The 18,948-nt window shown below is 38.0% G+C and overlaps 2 protein-coding genes across 2 annotated transcripts in view; one reads left to right on the forward strand and one right to left on the reverse strand.

Annotated features, from left to right (window-relative positions):
• Nucleotides 1-995: 995 nt before the first annotated feature.
• Nucleotides 996-15,699, forward strand: LOC143295288 (sterile alpha motif domain-containing protein 15-like). Its single transcript, XM_076606908.1, has 4 exons — nucleotides 996-1,142; nucleotides 3,791-3,889; nucleotides 4,537-4,624; nucleotides 12,162-15,699. Exons 1-4 carry the CDS (start codon nucleotides 1,014-1,016, stop codon nucleotides 12,296-12,298), a joined length of 453 nt encoding a protein of 150 aa, XP_076463023.1. The 5' UTR covers nucleotides 996-1,013; the 3' UTR covers nucleotides 12,299-15,699.
• A 164-nt stretch (nucleotides 15,700-15,863) lies between these two features.
• Nucleotides 15,864-18,948, reverse strand: part of LOC143295287 (coiled-coil domain-containing protein 25-like) — a 28,814-nt gene continuing 25,729 nt past the window's right edge. The window contains exons 7-8 of the mRNA XM_076606907.1: nucleotides 18,802-18,847; nucleotides 15,864-17,713 (exon numbers count right to left, since the gene is read on the reverse strand). Of these exons, the coding sequence (XP_076463022.1) occupies nucleotides 17,681-17,713; nucleotides 18,802-18,847 (79 nt within the window). The 3' untranslated portion in view covers nucleotides 15,864-17,680. The remainder of the gene's footprint in view (nucleotides 17,714-18,801; nucleotides 18,848-18,948) is intronic.

The following is an 18,948-nucleotide window of genomic DNA, read 5'->3' on the forward strand; positions in this document are numbered from 1 at the left end:
TATTAAATGGAAGACAAACCACCATATAGTTTCTCCAGGGTCCGAATTAGTGAATGTTGGTCGAACTCACTCGAAGTACAATCATAAAACTTGCCGGAAATGGTCGCCAGAATTAAAAAAATAATAATAATATATATATATTTTTTTTAAAGGGCTGCGACTCGGGTCAACACATTTTTTATTTTTTTTGCTGTCAATCTTCTTCAAACTTCCTAAAATTTTTACAACAGGGCTTAAATCCGCCTAACGTGTGCTGGGAGTTTCAAACTGCTTGCCTATTCATCAATGTTTGCCACTGCCAATCACAAATTTCATTAATTTTATCATGTTTGCCACAGACGATCTCTGAACGACATGTTCTTGCCACGCATGCGCACTTTTAATGTCACTTTGTCATTTATTTTTATTTAAAAAATTTTCATTGACATTTGGTGAAAAATAAAATATGGTGAAGGTAAAACCAGTATGACTGGAAACTTGTCGATATGAATTACTAGTAGCTGTTGAAAATAAAAGTATGCGTTTCGTACACAAATCTAACAAAGTCTTTTGTGTAGATCTACAGATCTATACAAGTTTACTACAAAGGAACGTTATGATCTAGGATCTGTCCTGATATGAGAAGTTTACGCGGTCGGCCCAGTAAGACACTGCTAGAGACCTTTGATCTTGAGTAATTGCATCTGTCCACGAATGGTCATTTTGAGCATAGGACTGATCGACTCTTGATAAACATGACATGGCCGAAGACGTATATGAAAACACACACACACACATTATTAAATACAAACGATACTACCTCGGCTGTGCACTTGGCCGTTTTCGCCTTCATGACCTGATATCTATTCATACTGATTTTGGCAGGTAGGCGGTAGATCTAAACTAAGTCGTGAACGGTGAGTCGGTCGCAGCCAGTGATGGCTGCCGGTACGTCTGAGCTATCGTCGATCCAGTCATTTCGATCTCGCGAGATGAGACGAGAACACGATGAATCCAAGCGACAAGTAAACAAGATGGCGACGGCCACTGAGTCTACTACGATCGTTGAGGATCTAAAGGACAGCCGTGTTCCTAGTCCAATGTACTGGTCTGTCGATCAAGTAGCAGAATGGATAGAAGAACTAGGCTTTCCTCACTACAAGGTAAAATATCGTTTATTATATGAATGATCCCAGCATAGACAGAAAGTATCAGCGACATAAGAATCAGAGTGTTGATTGTGGTTGTTCTACGGAAGAAGAACAAGAAGAAGATCAGTATCAGTATCAGTAGCTCAAGGAGGCGTCACTGCGTTCGGTCAGATCCATATACGCTACACCACATCTGCCAAGCAGATGCCTGACCAGCAGCGTAACCCAACGCGCTTACTCAGGCCTTGAGAAAAAAGAATTAAAAAAGACAGAAAAAGACGTAGATAAGATAGAGAGTGTACTTCTTCTTCTAATAATAATAACAACAACGATAATAATGATAACAATGATAATGATGATGATGATGTACATTTATATTGTGATCTTTCTCTCTAAGAGCTCAGGACACTTTACAAGAAAGGAAAAGTTACAAATTAAGCAGGGGACTTACATGTGGAATGTTGCTTATTCTGTGTTGTTGATAAACATGACATGGTCGAAGGCGTGTATGAAAACACACACACATTATTAAATACAAACGTTATTACCTCTCTCTTTGTGTGTGTGTGTGTGTGTGTGTGATGTTTTCGTTCACAAGTGTTTTTTGTGCAGCGACACAAGCACGATTCAAGCAGGATCCCATGTTTATCAAGGGATAATACCATACATTGTTATCCCAACAATACAGAATAAGCTTCATCACAAAAAAGTATTTCAATCGAATTTCATTAAGAAAGAAAGTATAAAAAAAAAAAAAAATAGCAAGAGGGAGGTTTGGGCACCTTACTTTTGCTTCAACAATGCCACGGATAGGCATCACAGATTTTGAACATATAAAGGTTGGAGAGGATATATATATATATATGTATACACACACACACACACACACACGCACACATATAATATGGTGTTCTTATTGGAGAGGATATATATATATATAATATATGTATTATATATATGTATATATGCATAACTAAATAATATCTTTAATGCAGTTGTTACAAGAAACCTTTTTCTTTTTTTCTTGACAGTGTTTAAAGAAATTTCTTCTTAATACAAAACAATTTTACACTTGGATTGATTGTTTATAACATCAAGATAAAAACTCTTCTGTCATAAACTGGCAAACTTAATGTTGTTGAAGTCTATTCTCAAAGATGTTTAATTATTGCATCAAGGTTTCCGTTATTTGCTTGATTCAGCTAGAAGTGTGTGTGTGTGTGTGTGTGTGTGTGTGTGTGTGTGTGTGTGTGTGTGATTTTACAGAAATTAGCTAACTGATAAAATACATGTGTGTTTTGGGGTTGTTTTTTTTTTTTATCATTCGTTTCTATGAATGTATGAATTTAGATATCATGTTTATCAAGAGTTGATCAGTCCCATGCTCAAAATGACCATTCGTGGACAGATGCAATTATTCAAGATCAAAGGTCTCTAGCAGTGTCTTACTGGGCCGACCGCGTAAACTTCTCATATAAGGACAGATCCTAACGTTCCTTTGTAGTAAACTTGCATAGATCTGTAGATCTACACAAAAGGTTTTGTTAGATTTTAAACTATTTTTGCGCTCTCCCTGTTCTGTTGCATTTATAGCTGATGATTGGCTCAGCTCGTGCGACGTATGCATCCAGATCCAGATATTACATGAATCATTCTTGACCACTTAGTCTTATGTCCACTCTACAAGGGATCCTGTAGAAAGTTTGCATGTGTGCTCTTCTAGCACATTGCTGTTGTTGTTAGCTGAGGTTTGGGCACCTTACTTTTGCAAGTCCACTGCTGATCTTGAAAAGCATGGACAATCTGGCCCTCCTCCTACAGTGTTCCAGGTTTCCCACTGCAGTGCTTGCAGCAGCTGGGTGGTGCTGGTTGTCCTATGATATTCATTGAGGACAAACTGTGCAACATCGGACTGTTCTCATTTGGACAGTTTCCAAACAAGATAATACTAGCTGCTTCAAATGTGCCACATGCCATTAGAAGTCATTCTGTGTGTGTGTGTGTGTGTGTGTGTGTGTGTGTGTGTGCGTGCGTGCGTGTGTGTGTGTGTGTGTGTGTGTGTGTGTGTGTGTGTGATGGTTTCATTCACAAGTATTTTTTGTGCTGTGACACAGGCACGATTCACTTTCAATTAACTCAACACCTGATAAATTCTTATGTCCATGCATCTAGGCGGATAAAAACTCATGATCAGTTTATCCCATCTGCTTTATCTTATTGACAGCTTTTATCTCCAAAGCATATGTATGTGTATATGCATAACTAAATGATATTTTTAATGCAATTGTTACAAGAAACCTGTCTCTTTTTTTCTTGACAGTGTTTGCTACAGAAATTCCTTCTTAATACAAAACACAATTTTACACTTGGATTGATTGTTTGTAACATCAAGATAGAAACTCTTCTGTCATAAACTGGCAAACTTAATGTTGTTGAAGTCTGTTTATTATTGCATCAATGTTTCTGTTATTTGCTTGATTCAGCTGGAAGTGTGTGTGTGTGTGTGTGTGTGTGTGTGTCTGTGTGTGTCTGTGTGTGTGTGTGTGTGTGACTTTACAGAAATTGTCTAATTGATAAAGTACATGTGTGCTTTTTTTTTCTTCTTTTTTTAAAAATTTTATCATTCAATTCTATGAATGTATGAATTTATTCATTTTCAGAGCTGCTTTACGACCAACATGATTGATGGGCGAAAACTAATCCGGATTGAGGCTTCAGCAATGCCACGGATAGGCATCACAGATTTTGAACATATAAAGGTTGGAGAGAATTACATCTAGCATTTTGTGTAAGCATTACCATGTGCACTTCTTTTGTCATTACACATTTGCCTATATTTCTGTGTATATAATTCAGGAATGACAAAGAAATTGTGGGTGTGATGCTTGTATGAAGTACATTAATCCCTCTTGCTGTTTTTTTTATTTATTTTTTTTATACTTTCTTTCTTAATGAAATTACATTTAAATACTTTTTTGTGGTGACGTTTATTCTGTATTGTTGGGAAATGATTTTGTGTTAGCTTAAGTTTCTCTGTTAGTCTTGTTATTTTCATTACACTTTATATTTTAAGCTTCTGTAATTATCTGTAATTATGGTGTTCTTACATAATGTGCACTTTGAATATCTTGGATCAGATTAACAAGCTGTATTAGCACCCTTTAAGAGAGGGAGGTGGGCAGAAGAGGGGACAAGGAACCAGCAAACAGAAGACTCATTTGTTGGGTGGTGAAAGGGGACTAAGAAAAGGAAAGGAGGGAGTTTAATCTGGTATTTCTTATTCATCTTTTTTTTTTTTTTTTAAATGCGTGTAAATATTGTATGTTGTATGTGCAGCTGAAACAGTGAAGGACACTTTTCTATCTTGTAAGGACAATTCAAGTTGTATCTTGTATCAATTCTGCAGATCATCACAAAAAGCATCCGGGATCTGCTGACCATAGAAGAGCCAGACTGGACTCGCAGTATTTCCCTGCCTCCTCGCAGTGATCTGGGTATGAGTAAAATGTTTTTGTGTGGGAAGGAGGTAGGGGGGTGTGGGGGTGGGGGTGGGGGGGTAGGGCATATGCATGTGTGTGTGTGTGCATGTCTTGTGTCTGTGTGTATGTATGTCTGTGCATGTAACTGTGTCATATTGCGTATGCTCTGTGTGTGTGTGTGTGTGTGTGTGTGTTTGTGTGTGTGTGTGCAATTGAATTATTTTGCATTTTTTGTTGACCCTCTAAATCTAATGTTCACAGCCTGGACAGGCTTTCCTGTTTGGCAGATGTGGGATGGTCTGTATGACTGGAAGGGGTACTTCACTTAAACTCTAAATAAATCTCTGTAAACTATCCTACCAGGAGGCAAAAAAAAAAAAAAAAAAAAAGAGAAAAATCAAATCAAATCAAATCAAAAACACTTTATTAATCCACATGGAAATTAAGTTGTGCAATCACAGGCTCATTGTAAACACTGGTGTAGCCGGGTTGGCTACGATCTTCGTTGGGCCAGCTTAGCAGACGATTTTTGTGACTCGCCGAAGGTTACTAAGGAAGTTGTAAATCGGTCACAAGTTATCTCCCTTTACAGGGAACCGTATGATGATTTTCATCAATTTGTTAAATTATAAACACTTCCTTATAGGTGAGATTATAGTTTTGTGCTATGGAACTTCAGAACGATCATACTTCTCAACTGTAATGATATCATTTGGCCAGAAAGCCTATAACTTTTTTAAACTAATATTTATGTGAATGAGTTTTGGCGCGATCTTCGAAATCCACTCAGTTGAAACATACAAAATACCTTCGTTTTTTGTAAATCGATATAGTTGCCGTGGAATTTAGAATGTGCATTAAAATGTAAATGATTAAGCCTTCTTCTCGTGTACTGCTTTCCGTGTACACCTAAGTTATAGGCATGCGATGGTACGAAATGTCTGACGGCATTTCGGCGCCACAAAACTATCTCTTCTTCAAGCCATTGGAATTCGTCAGTGCCGATTTGAGCAAAATACGTTTTTTACAATACCTACACATTTTTATACCGTGTCTTGCAGATGTTTGCATTTGTGCTATCAATCTGATTAGTATCGTGCATGTATAATTGTGTTGTAGTTGGTTTAAACGAAGTATTTCATTGTCGATCACAAGTGCCAAAAGCACCGCCAAGCGGTGCCGACACGGGAGCTATCCGCTGAGTTTTCTCTTGAATTTTTACATAAAAAATCTTTACTCTAGAAGCAGATTTTACAGATGATTTTTATATAGTTGGAAATTCAGGATGTTCAGTTACTTAATTGTTGCAATTATATTACATATTGCGACGTATTAATTGTTGTAATGTACAAAAATGATACATGAACTCGTTAAAAGCTCGTTCATTCAGTGACTCTTTTTGTTTACAGTTTTTAACTACATTAATTTTGTAGAAAATGGTTTAGTTTAAGAAAATGCTCGTCTCTTGTAGTTTTGTGTGATATATAATATGCCTATGTTAGTTCCCCGAGCCGAAAGTCAGAAGCCGCTAAAATTGGTCAAACAAACACAAGCTTGGCCCCTCAAGGCTCGCGGGGGGCCGGTTTCGTGAGTTGCTTCGCGGCGCTGGCTTTGCGGTTCGGCGGAACAGAATATAAGGAGTGAGCGAGTGCCAGACAAAGGGAGAACTCTCCTGGCCTGGAAGAATGAAAGAAGAAAAGAAGAAAACCAGCGCACTGCCTTCCCGAGTCTACCTTGCCTGGCTGCAGCTCTCTTCTGCTAACACCTTCTACCTGTCTTCACCTTCTCCAACACCACCTTACCACCCCGTCACACTGGCATAAAATCATGCGCAACATAAGAAGAGATTAAAACTAGTCAAATAAGAATTCCCAATAGCTGACAATATACTAACCGCCCCCCCCCCCCACCCCCACCCCCACACACACACATACTCATGTTAAGACAATAGGGTATTGCACAACAATATTAACAAATGAAAACATCCAACAAAAAAAAGGGCATAGATTACTAAAAATGACATGCGCGCACACGTTAAGACCATAAGGTATTGTACAACAATACATAAATAAAAACATCAAGGGAATAAATCGTATATATAAGTAAAATGTACACACACACACACACACAAACAAACAACGTATGCATGCACATAACATATGTCACGCCAATAAAATTAGAACATTAACATTAAGATACATGAAATCCAAGTAAAATAAGAAAATATTTAAAAACCACTTCCGATCACACACACACAGAAATGCTTGCTTGCCCGTGCTCACCCGCTCAGTCCCACATGCATGCATAATGTCTGCTCCCATACACTCGTCTGCTGGTGAAGTACAGGTGTTGCTGTGGCGAGGGGGCTTGGGGGGTGGGAGGGTTCACTTAGTGTATTGGATGTTTTGATTGTGTGCACGAATGGCTGTAGGAATAAATGAATTAATGTATCAAGATGTTCTTGCGCGTGGAGCTCTAAACCTACCACTTATGTCTGACCTTCTGCTATTAATGTCATCATGTAGTGGGTGTCTTTCGTCGGTCAAAATTGTTATTAGTCTGTCAGTCAGTTTTCTATTGTGCATGTCGCTAAAGGTGTCTTGTCTTATACCCACCACCCCACCCGCTTTCCTAATGACTTTTTCCAACCTGTCTTTGTCATGTTTGGTCAGGTTTCACCCCCCCAGCACACGGCTCCGTATGTTAAAACACTACAAACAGATGTGTAAAACATTTGGAGCATCTGCTTGCATACATTAAAAGATTTCATTTTTCTAAGACAGTACATGCGACTGTTGCTCTTTTTAATGAGTGCAGTTGAGTTTTCATTCCAAGACAGCTTATTGTTGATTATCACACCAAGATATTTGTATGGGTCTACTTGTTCGGCCACTTCATTTTTTGTGATGATTTTACTTAAAGTTGATTTCTTTTTTCTGAAGTCGATTACAAGCTCTTTGGTTTCGCCAACATTCAGCTCAAGGAAATTTTCTTCACACCAGTTCACAAACCTGTCAGTTTCTCTTCGGTAGTCAGTGTCATCGTCATCAGTAATAAGTCCTGTCAGTGCGGAGTCATCTGCAAACTTAACGAGGGGACACGAATTGGTCAGACTTCTGCATTCAGCCGTATACAAGGTAAAAAGAAAAGGCGAGAGGACTGTGCCTTGTGGTGCACCTGTGTTTGTGAAAGAGACAGTAGACATAAAATCATTTAATTTTAGAGAGAGAGAGAGAGAGAGAGAGAGAGAGAGAGAAATTGCATTATTTGTGTTCTGTGCTTGAGTTTATACATTTATTTTCAATGCCATTTTGTTTTAAATGTGTGTTAATGTTTTGTTTTGGCACACAGTTGTTTTATAGACTATTAAAAGTTGTATTTTGTATCACTTGAAAAAACAAATTTTTTTTATCAACTTTCTGTTAAAATTTGCACAGACACACACACAGCTTTCTAAATGTATCTGTGCACAGGTTTTAAAACAAAACTGTGTGAGTTGTGATCAGTGCGACTTTCAAATGCTGTTTAGTGCACCTGAGTAGATGTGTTACTGCTGCTTGGTCACTGTGATGTTGGAATTTAGTAGTGTCTGTGCAGACTCATTTTACACAGGACAGCCTGTTTAAGCCCTTTGACAACATTATTTGCTTCATCATGAAGTCAGACTAAGTGCTCCCATTGGAGGGAGCTGTTAGTAACACATCCATGCCAAAAGCTTTGAACATGCCCAAAGCATGGGACAGGCAGAGACACTGAACTAGAACAGAGCACACATGGGCTCAGAATTTTTTTATAAACATTTTTTGAATTCCCCCCCCCCCCGGCCCCCCCACACACACACTCCCCCCCAAAAAAAAGTTTGGCTGATGAAAACATTGATGCTAATATACAGGTCTGGAAAATACAAACACCTGCATTGTCACTCCAGGTCTGATGCATCTGTTAAAAGGACAGTGGCACTTATCTTTTAATCTGAGCCCACAAAATGCATAACTTTCAGCAGAAGTAGATAGCAGATGAGAAATCCCACAGTGATGTATGTTGGGGAAAGGACTCACAACATCCAGTCTATCGTTTTGTTGTGCTTTCCAATGTTTTGTAGGTGTTTGTGGATATCTGTCATGGCTCAGATTTTAGACGGCAAGGATGTGGATTCAGAGTAAGAAATTGGAATTTATACATGCACAACTTACCACCATGGAATGAGACAGTATGGAATATATGGCAGCAAGAGAAAAAAGGGAAAAACTGGTTACTTTGTGTTATATTCAGTGAAAAGTGGTGATGTCATTGTTGGGTAAAAACACTAGTTGAAGCTTTTTGTTTAGTTCAAAATTTTCCGATAAATGAGAAAGTTTTTTCAATGATTATACACCCTTCAAGGCATGTTGAAAATCACGATACTGATGCAAATGCACGATTGCTTATCAGTTAAACAAACATGACCGGACCGCATACAATGATTATAGAAAGATGATACCACTGCCATGTGAGAAGTGAAAATTTGTAGGAAAAATAATCTATCTGGTCTCCCTGATAACAAAATAAACTTCAATGCATTCAGAATCATGCAGACCGACTTGTACGTAAACCAAGGCATGAGAGTGCAATATCACTGCTGAGAACACTTCACTGGCTTCCTGATAAAGCAAGAATCGGTACAAAGTATCTTGTCTCTACTTTCAGTGTCTCTATCACAACAGTACGCCACCATATCTTTCAGATCTTCTCCATCTTTACCATCCTTCTAGGTTGCTGCGCTCATTTGACACCTCTGGGCTCTCCCTTGAGACCTTGGGCAAAAAATATTTCTGTCTTTGCCCCCATTGTCTGAAACTCCCTACCACTGTCCCAAAGAAAATCCCAGTGTTTTTCAACTTTTAAAAAGAATTGAAAGATGCACCTTTTTCAGCTTAACCTAGCATGATGCATACAAATGAGTGTTTGTTTCCTTTTTTGTGTGTATGGTGATGTGTTGTGGGAATGAGAGAGGGGTGTGACTGTTTTTAAGATGTGTTCTTTGAAACATGGAATTTTATTGTAGAGTGATGTGTGTGACTGTTGTCAAGCGTTGGAAGTCTTTTTTCAGTATTGCGATATCATGGTTTTTTTTGCATTGTGATATCAGTAGTTTTAAGTATTGTGACAGGATTTTTAAGTATTGTGATATGACATTGCATTATATAGGCATTTTAACCTCTGGGCTGCCTATATGACGAGATAACTCGTCATCGCAAGCATGTACGCTTCGCTGCCACAATGACGAGATAACTTGTCATCGAAATATTCTGACTTTTCCCTGCTTTGCATTCAGTTTGTTGACAAAAATGCTGGTCGCTTTAGCTTGGGGAATCTTTCTAGATTCTATTCATAGCTAGAAACACCATCTATGTCATGAGGCAGTCCTTTATTTGAACGTTTTGGTTGGGTCACTGTTGCAGTGTTTTGCCTGGCTCCTTTCCTCACTCACTCAACAAAATGTTGGACCGACGCCATGCTCAAGACATGCGATCGTGTCAAACTAAATCAAACAAGATTGCTTTCTTTAACTGTTGCTCAGAAAGAATTGAAGCGTAAGTTCAAAGGAGAAGACAGTGATGAACATTTATAGGACAATGTGATTGAAAATAAAGGGAGCAATAAAGAGAGTGGCCAAGATACAACTATCAGGGAGTGATGCCAGCTGTACAGATGTAGCAGACGACAGAAACTAACCGAATTATTAGCAGGACACAGTGTGAGTGATTTTCTTGGCACTCAGCCAACGCGGTCTGATGAGAACTGGATAAAGTGATCATGTGAGAGGGGTGAAGAGGAGGGGGGTGGAGACTGAGGGGGCGTGGCCTCACATCCATATTATCGCTTGGAGAAGTCACAGTGCATTGTGTATCTATCTCTTTAAAAAAAAAAAAAAAATTATTGTGGTTGTTCTAGTATGATTTTGTGTGTGCAGGTATACATTTGTCCAGAAAATATGATATTTTAGTGCAAATTACCTGACCAATGTTTGTAATGAACAAGTTGAAAATGTGACAAAAAACAAAACACGGATTTCAAAACAACAGCATGTCACTAAAAATATATAAAATGGGAAAACATTATGTTTTGTATTCTTTATTCATTTACCTTTCAGAAAATATATACTTTTATGGGTCTTTCTCAAATAACAAAGAGCACAGAATTTTAAAAAAATGTATACCCATTTTTTGTGAAAAAACTCTGGCAAATAGATTTCACTTAAATCTTATTTTCCTGGCAGCGAAAGGGTTAATGTGATATGTATGATGAGCTTGTATAGTCTGTGACAAGTGTGTGTGTGTGTACATAAATTTGTGCTTGAGTATTTGGCTGGCTGACTGTAATGGGTTATGCATGATAATTTTTCAGTTTGGTGTTTAAATGCACATCAGCTTTTACACTGTACAGCACAATTGAGCATGTTTTACACGGAAAGGCGCTTTGTAAATTAAATTATCATTATTATTATCTAACAGAAGAAGAATAGCCTATCAGACATTTTATATAATAGCTTTATTGGCGAGGTAGTTTCATTGTGCGATTGGTTCATTTCTGATTTTGTTTGCAATCACCGTTGCTATGTTATGAAAGGAAGCTCTTAATAAAGGGCAACAGTGCAAATTTTTTGGTGGTCAAAGAGCAAGGTCGACATTTAATCAGTTTGAATATTCACTAACGGGTGCAACAGCTGAGTGGTTAAAGCATTGGACTTTCAATCTGAGATTCCTGGGTTTGAATCCTGGTCATGGCACTTGGTGGCTATCTCCCAGGTCAACAGATGTGCAGACCTGTAGTGCCTGAATCCTCTTCTTGCGTCTATGCATGCAGAAAATTAAATACGCACACCAGAGATCTAGTTTTCCATGTCAGTGTTCAGTGGGATGCTATGGAAACAAGAACATACCCAGCATGCACTCCCCAGCCCACATCATCCCCACACCCCCCTCTGAAAACAGTATGACTGCATATATCACAGGGGTAAAAACAGTCGTATACATAGGCCTACTCATGTATAAAAGTGAACATGAGAGTCACAGCCCATGAATGAAGATGTTCACATGCTTGGTCAAGGCAGGAGAGCAAATCCTTCGTGCATGGCAATCAACAGTATCCTTTCATTGTAATCGAGGGAGATAGCCAAATAATTTCTTTAGTACAGGGCAAGATTTTAAGATAAAAATGGTTTTGTGTCATTTATTATTTTTTTGTGCCCATCCCAGAGGTGCAATATTGTTTTAAACAAGATGACTGGAAAGAACTGAATTTTTCCTGTTTTTATGCCTAATTTGGTGTCAACTGACAAAGTATTTGCAGAGAAAATGTCAATGTTAAAGTTTACCACAGACACACACACACAGACAACCGAACACCGGGTTAAAACATAGACTCACTTTGTTTACACAAGTGAGTCAAAAATGGTTTTGTGTAAAAAAAAAAAATCAAAAAAATCAGACTACTGATATGTATTCTCTGAGGCATTTGGAAACTGAAGTGTTACACATTTGAGTGATAAATGCTGAATGCAATGTTGCAGGAATGTACCTGGAGCAGAAGAGTGCCCGTGGAAAGCAGATAGACACCACCACCTTGGTGCAGTTTGAGGAGAGGTATCCCAGCCCAAAGTGGAGACCCCCATTGGCCAATCACTGTCTGATCTTGCCTCACAACTGACAGTGGAGCCTCACAAAAACTGCAGCATGTTGCTGCTTTTCTCTTCCATTCATCACCCAAAGAAACCTGCTTCCCCTTTATGTAATTATGCCCTGTGTAGCTCTTCCTTGTCGGACATGTTGTGATGGCTTTGATTACATCAGCCAAACTGTAGGTGTTTGTTGTTGTTGTTTTTTGTTATGATTTTTTTTTAAAGTTGCCAAATTAAAGTCTTATGTGTATGGATTTAATGTAATTCATTCACACTATCCATGTTTATATGTGACCCAATTATTGTTTATGTGATAAGCGGTTGTGAGAATGGTTTATCTCTTATACAGGACACTGGTTTATTTCCAGCAGTCTCAAACTCACAGACTGCAGATTGTAGATACTATTTCAATAAGCGGTGAAATCTAAGACTCACAAACTGTAGGTTGTAGACATGATTCCAGCATCTGATAAGTGCACTGGCCAAAGCTTTAATCACTGTGCTGGTTCCTCTTTACAGAAATCAGGAGTGAAATTCTCTCCCTGTTCTCTTGAGTTTATAATCCATGTTTGTACACACACAGACAAGTGGACACATATATATCTCACACAAGACTCAGAACCACTCGTTTAAAAAAAGAAAGAAGTGAAAATCACTGCAGTTCATCTGTCTGAGAACTAGTGTTGCAATGAATTAAAATTTTCATTCTGGTAAAGAATTTTGGAATATTTTTCTACTTATTTATTAATGAACTGAAAGTTTTATTTGGGGAAGGCATTTTGAAGGATCTATTTTTTTTGTGCCCATTTTGTGTAAGATGTATGTTTACAAGAATTAACTGTTGATTAAATCACAGAAAATTAAAATTACTCTAAATATTACTCACCAGTGAAAATTTGTATTTTCTTTTGAACACTCACCATTATCCTCAAATTCCTTTTTTTTTTTCTCTCTTTCCACTTTCCTCTGCGAAAATGAGATCATAATTATCAATGCTTTCTACACTGGCATAGGACGATGCCAGTGTCAGGAAAGCATACTGTTGGGTGAATCAGAAACTCAACAGACTATAGGTGGGGGTAGGATATCAATAGCAGTCAACCAGAGAGAGGAAACTTGATCACAGTTTCCTTCCATTGAAAACAAGTTTTTTTCTTATCAAGATCAGAGTGACTGGAGAGGGATGGAAAGTCAGATAACAATGATGCTTTTTTCTTGTCTTTTTTTTTTTTGTCAGTGAATTTTCCTTTGACAGAAAATACTTTATTCTTCTCCTTACCAGGACTTTCTTTCCCAGGTTTTTTCTTTTGTGTGTGTGTGCTGCCCTGTCATCTGCACCATTTCAGTGGCATTACTTCAGCGCCGCTCATTCCAAGTCCCCCACACATGACCACACCTGGGTTTGTCCATCACAGTCCCAGCGTCGGCAGTCCGCAGGGAACCATCGATGTTAGGTCGCCAGGAGGCCACACACACCAGAGGAGACCCTGCATTGATGCTGAGTCACTTCGGTGGTGTTTAGTGGTGCCTGTTCTGATTTAGCCTACTTAGGACACCACCTACTAAGGCCCCTACTGACAACAATAATGGCTTAGTCGTGGAGCCAGACTGAGTGAGCGTCCCTCCCAGCATGAAGACCACCACCACGTCCCTCCAGCGGCAGTCCCCGATGAATCTGCCAACACTGAAGACCTTGACAAACTCACCCCAAGCACGGAAGTGGAAGGGTGTTGAAACTGAGGTCACCATGATAGCAGGACATGAAAGGCCACAGACTTTGGGACTTCTTTGTTTACATTGGTAATGATGAAGGAGGATGAGAATGAGGATGTTGCTATGGAGGTCCATTTTGGTTTTGGACTATGCGACAAGGCTGTACTCTACAATTCCTTTCATAATAATATCCCGGCATCAACCAGGCCCGACAGATACAGACACTTGCAGTGTTGGTCAGATAATTTGAGCAACACACCCAAAGACGCATCCGTGAAGTGGATGATACTCGACTGTGTGGTCCCAGTCTCCCCATTTAAGCCCATAGCACACTCAACTCTGGGTAGGAGCCGGCCGCGGGCCAAAAAATCCACCTCCGCTGGGATTCGAACCCGTGTCCTCCCAGCTGTCAGTCCGCGATGCTAACCACTTCACCACTGCGGCTGGTTCCCAGGTTTTTTCTTTTTGTTTTTTTCTTCTTCTAATGATGATCGGCATGAAAAGCACAGGTAATTTTACCGAAAGGCACAAAATTTGCATGTCTGCAATGTGTGTGTGTGTGTGTGTGTGTGTTTGTGATCTTGCATACCTTTGCAAAAAAAATATTATGCTGCATGCAGTAGGGTTTATTTTGTGGCAGTTCATGGCAAACTTCTCTCTTCATGGTCTTGGATGGATGCCCTTCAAAGAGAAAGTGAAACCTGACAGGTACTGCTGTAACAGATTTTGTATGTACTTGCCAACTTTCTTGTGACAGCAGGTCAGCTAATACAGTAGGATTGTTTTAGGAATGGACCAACTTTCTTTTGATGACAGCAGAACTGTCATCCAGTGGATAACACACCTGTATCATACAGCGAGTGAGGTCACTGGGTGTGGTATGAGTTATGAATGGGGTGGATTCTTTGTAGCTTCTCCACTAGACCTTGAGTGCTGATGTGAGTGCTAGCCTTCTGGATGAGACAATAAATCATGACTCTGCTTGGCCGCTGACTTAGAATCTGTTAAAGAATCCCATAGAGACTGTCACTTCCAAATTTCTACAGAAAAATACACTTTGATCAGTAAAAAAAATGTACTGGCAGCCAGAAAGTAGAAATAAAAAAAATAAATGTAGGAGTTGCCAAATCATGGCAATTTACTCTCCCTGAAAGAAAGGAACCTGAATTCCATGTTGAGAAGTCTGTTGTTAACAAAGACCTGTACAATATAATAATGGATTTTTCCCAAGTGAAATTCTAGCTGCTCTTCCTGAGGGCAGTGCATTACCAAACAGCAATACCTGTTGTTGTTTTCAAACTCACTCTTTCAGATATTCGTTTTTCTGCTGAATGGTGTGTTCTTTTTGTTATTTGAAAGGAAGTTTCCTTCATGAGACTTATACTGTCTTTGGTATGCAGAAATTATATATAAGCAGCATGTCAGAGCTCAGTTTATCATCTTATACAAAGGATCAGCATCTTCCTCAAATCCTATGAAGTAAGGAGGAAAAACAAACATAGCTCATGAGGGGGAAGGAACTCAACTTGAAGCTTCCAGTCCAATCTAAATACAGACATGTAATAACCAATCTGTTGATTCAAGTTTTTCTGTGGGTTCTGACCTATCTCCTCATTTCTGTTGGCCAGTATTAAATCAAAGTGCAACCTGTTATAAATCCTAAAACTTCAGCAGCTGAGATGATCTTCTCACCATTCACTGTGATGAATTGTGAATGTGTTTATATGTGCATATATGTGTAAACATGTGTATGCAAGTGTATGTGCAATGTATATGTATATGTATGCATGCATGTGTGTGAATTAATGTTCAACAGCTATATGTTGGTTACACTCACAAAGCTCTGAATCAAGACAAACACAGCTGGCAAAAGAACACACAAAACAACTGAATTATCATCATAATCATCATGATCAAACCCTGAGAAGAAGTTCTAAGCAGCAAATACCAAGATACCTGATTTTGTTCACTCTGAACTCTTTCTCATGAAAGGGTAGATGGGAGAAGAGAGATACAAATGAAGATGTTCAGGAGTGTGTGTGAACTTACTGCATTTGGATAAAGGTATCTGTATATTCCTTTCAAGACATTATGCACTCACATTTGGACAATAAAAAAAAAGGTCCACAGAAAGAAACTATCTTAATAATGTCACTTTACACACATGCAACAAAACAGTTGTAAGTGTCCATTCCATCCTCCATATAAGTTACAAAAAAGGATGATTTAAAAAACCAATGTTGACAAATCATAATAAATCATACTGCTAACAGAAGAAACCATCTGAAGTAACATTGCGCTAGAGGGTGTAAAACAATCATAACAAAATAAGTTCTTGGCAGAGTTCAATTATCATTTCTGTACATACTAATTTTGTCCATTTGTTATCATTTTACTTTTTTTAAAAAATCTTTAATGGGCATGGGGTGGTAGGGATAGCTGTTCTGCAGGACTTTAGTGGCACAAAAAAAAAAAAAAAAAGCAGTCTGACAATATCAGAGTATCCTTGTGCCACAACAAAACAGGCATATATGCATGAAAAAAAGAAAACAAAACAAAAACAAAACAAACAAAAAAAACAACAAAAGCAAAATAAAGCTTCACTTTTTAGTTAACAAACAAGCTGCCTAACAAGCTGCAGCTTTTAAAGATACAAGACTGTCTGCTGACCCAAACAAAGGAATAACAGAAAAAAAAATATCAAGCCAAACAAATGTTTAAAAAAATTTTTTTTTTTTAATATATACAAAATCAACATCATTTACAAAAAAAAATTTAAAAAAATAAAAAATTAAGGAGTGATAACGATTTCCCTTCAATGGCATATGTTGCCTGAGAAGAATTGATTTTTGAAAAAAACCTAAAATGTTTGAAAAGCTTTGTAAGAATCTTAAACACCCTTCTTTTAATTTGTCTTGATGTATGTTGGACAGCAAAGAATAATGCACATTTGATGTAAAATTGATTGGGTCTTGACCTTCAATCCATGTAGATGGACTGTCATTCATAGGATACATCTTCATGTTGAAAATTGTTAAAACATGTCATGAAGATCTGATTTTAGGAAAGAACAACAAAAGAATGGGATCAGCTTCAAAGAACTCTCATCTGGAACGAAGGAACAAAAGAAAGATGACATTACATGATTTTGGCAGGTGAAAGAGAAAAATACCTGGTGGCATCCCATGCAGTTGTTCAAGAAAACTAAACAGCAGAGTAGAATTTACTCAGTACAGAATAGAGAGAAATATATAACTGAGCAGTATGTTTCTCCAAGCTCTTTTTCAAACCTGGTTTAAGGAATGGAAATGAGAGTGAACTTAAACAGTTACGCAAAGTGTGTTACTCCTCCTTCTTTACCAGACATAAAATGACAAGAGTGAGAACTTAACTGCTGAGTAAAGTATAAACTGAATATACTTTTTCAAATTCTTTACCAAACCAATATCTAAGAATGGAGGGGAGAGTACTGAACAGTATGTTTCCCTTAAACCTTTACTAAATGTGGCTCTATCGATGGAATGGAGAGTGCAAACTCACACAGCAGAGTGTTATGTTGAGCAGGTGAAACAGTCTCCTAACGAACATAATCAAAGCACCCACATGCACACGTTCTTGCTTTCACAAGGTCACTTCGAACGCTGTGACAAGTCTGCTGGCTGATGATGACACACATCTGTCCATCTGTCCCATCCAACTCACATGAAGTCATCAGAATCATTCCCAGCATCCTGAAGAAAATGGGAAGACGTGTTAAGAGAGTGCGAGTCTGTTACAATTTGTGTGCATATAAAGTCACAGATGAACATGCATTGAAAGATACCTCCCTAGTAAGTAGAATATGTAATTAATGAGACTGCTGTATAAAGAGATGCCAATATATCAGATGTTTCTCATACATTAATGAATCTTGTATTACACAGAGCCAACAAAATAAAATATCTAAGTCCAATTCTTGTGCTTTGATACTGCAGTATTGCCCTATGAGATCATCAGCATGTATATCTCAACATAAGTAATTAAATTTCTAATTAACTTAAGATACCTGGACTTTGTCCAACAGAGTATTTTTAACCTGTACACCACATTATTGAAAAGTCTGAATAACCCTCTTCCCAAAGACTTGAACTTAGATAATTGCCTTTGTACCCCAACACACTGTCTTCTTTATTTATTTATTTTCTTTTAATTGAATACAAATCTGGACAGCACTTTTGTGGGAACTGGAAACGGGAGGAATACACTTAATATGCAAATGCAATAATGACACTGCTAGCCAAATTAACTGATAACACAAAAATGTATCACTGTAAGATTGATTAAAAAAAAGAAAGAAAAAAGTATAAGCTACAATCACTGTAAGATAACTAATACAGAAAAGGCTAAAATATAACAGCACAACAGACAGATCTAAATGTATGTCAGTGTGCATATTCATTCAAATGGAGCAAATGAAACAACATTTTAAAATTATTTTGTTGGACTGTTTTCTCTCAGTCTGCACTAACTTCAAGGGAATCACATCCAATTCTGCTCTGTTGCACAGAATCAGAACAGCTTTTCATGAAATTGTTATGCAGATTCTGAAGAACCTTCAACACAATTCAAATTACATAAACCAAATATATTCAGAACGCTTTCACAAATCAAACTTTATTCTCATGGTACAGATTAAGAGAACTCCACATCATGATAAAATTACATAAATTTTGGATGAAGTTTTACACAGTTCAAATGGCAAGACTTGGCTGGATATGACCTATTGTATTCAGACCATAAGAACGGCCTAAGCTGGTGTCTTAATATGTAATTCACTCACCTTATTTGATGTCATATTTTCTTCTCTCATCAAAGTCGAGTAAGACCTGCATCAAGACATAATGTAAAAAATATAAATGTCCTGCAACAAGCGATAACACATATAATATAAAGAACACAAATCTGCAGTTTTTTTCCACCTGTTTCC

Source organism: Babylonia areolata, chromosome 20 (genome assembly GCF_041734735.1).
Source record: "Babylonia areolata isolate BAREFJ2019XMU chromosome 20, ASM4173473v1, whole genome shotgun sequence".
NCBI classification, from domain to species: Eukaryota; Metazoa; Mollusca; class Gastropoda; order Neogastropoda; family Buccinidae; genus Babylonia; species Babylonia areolata.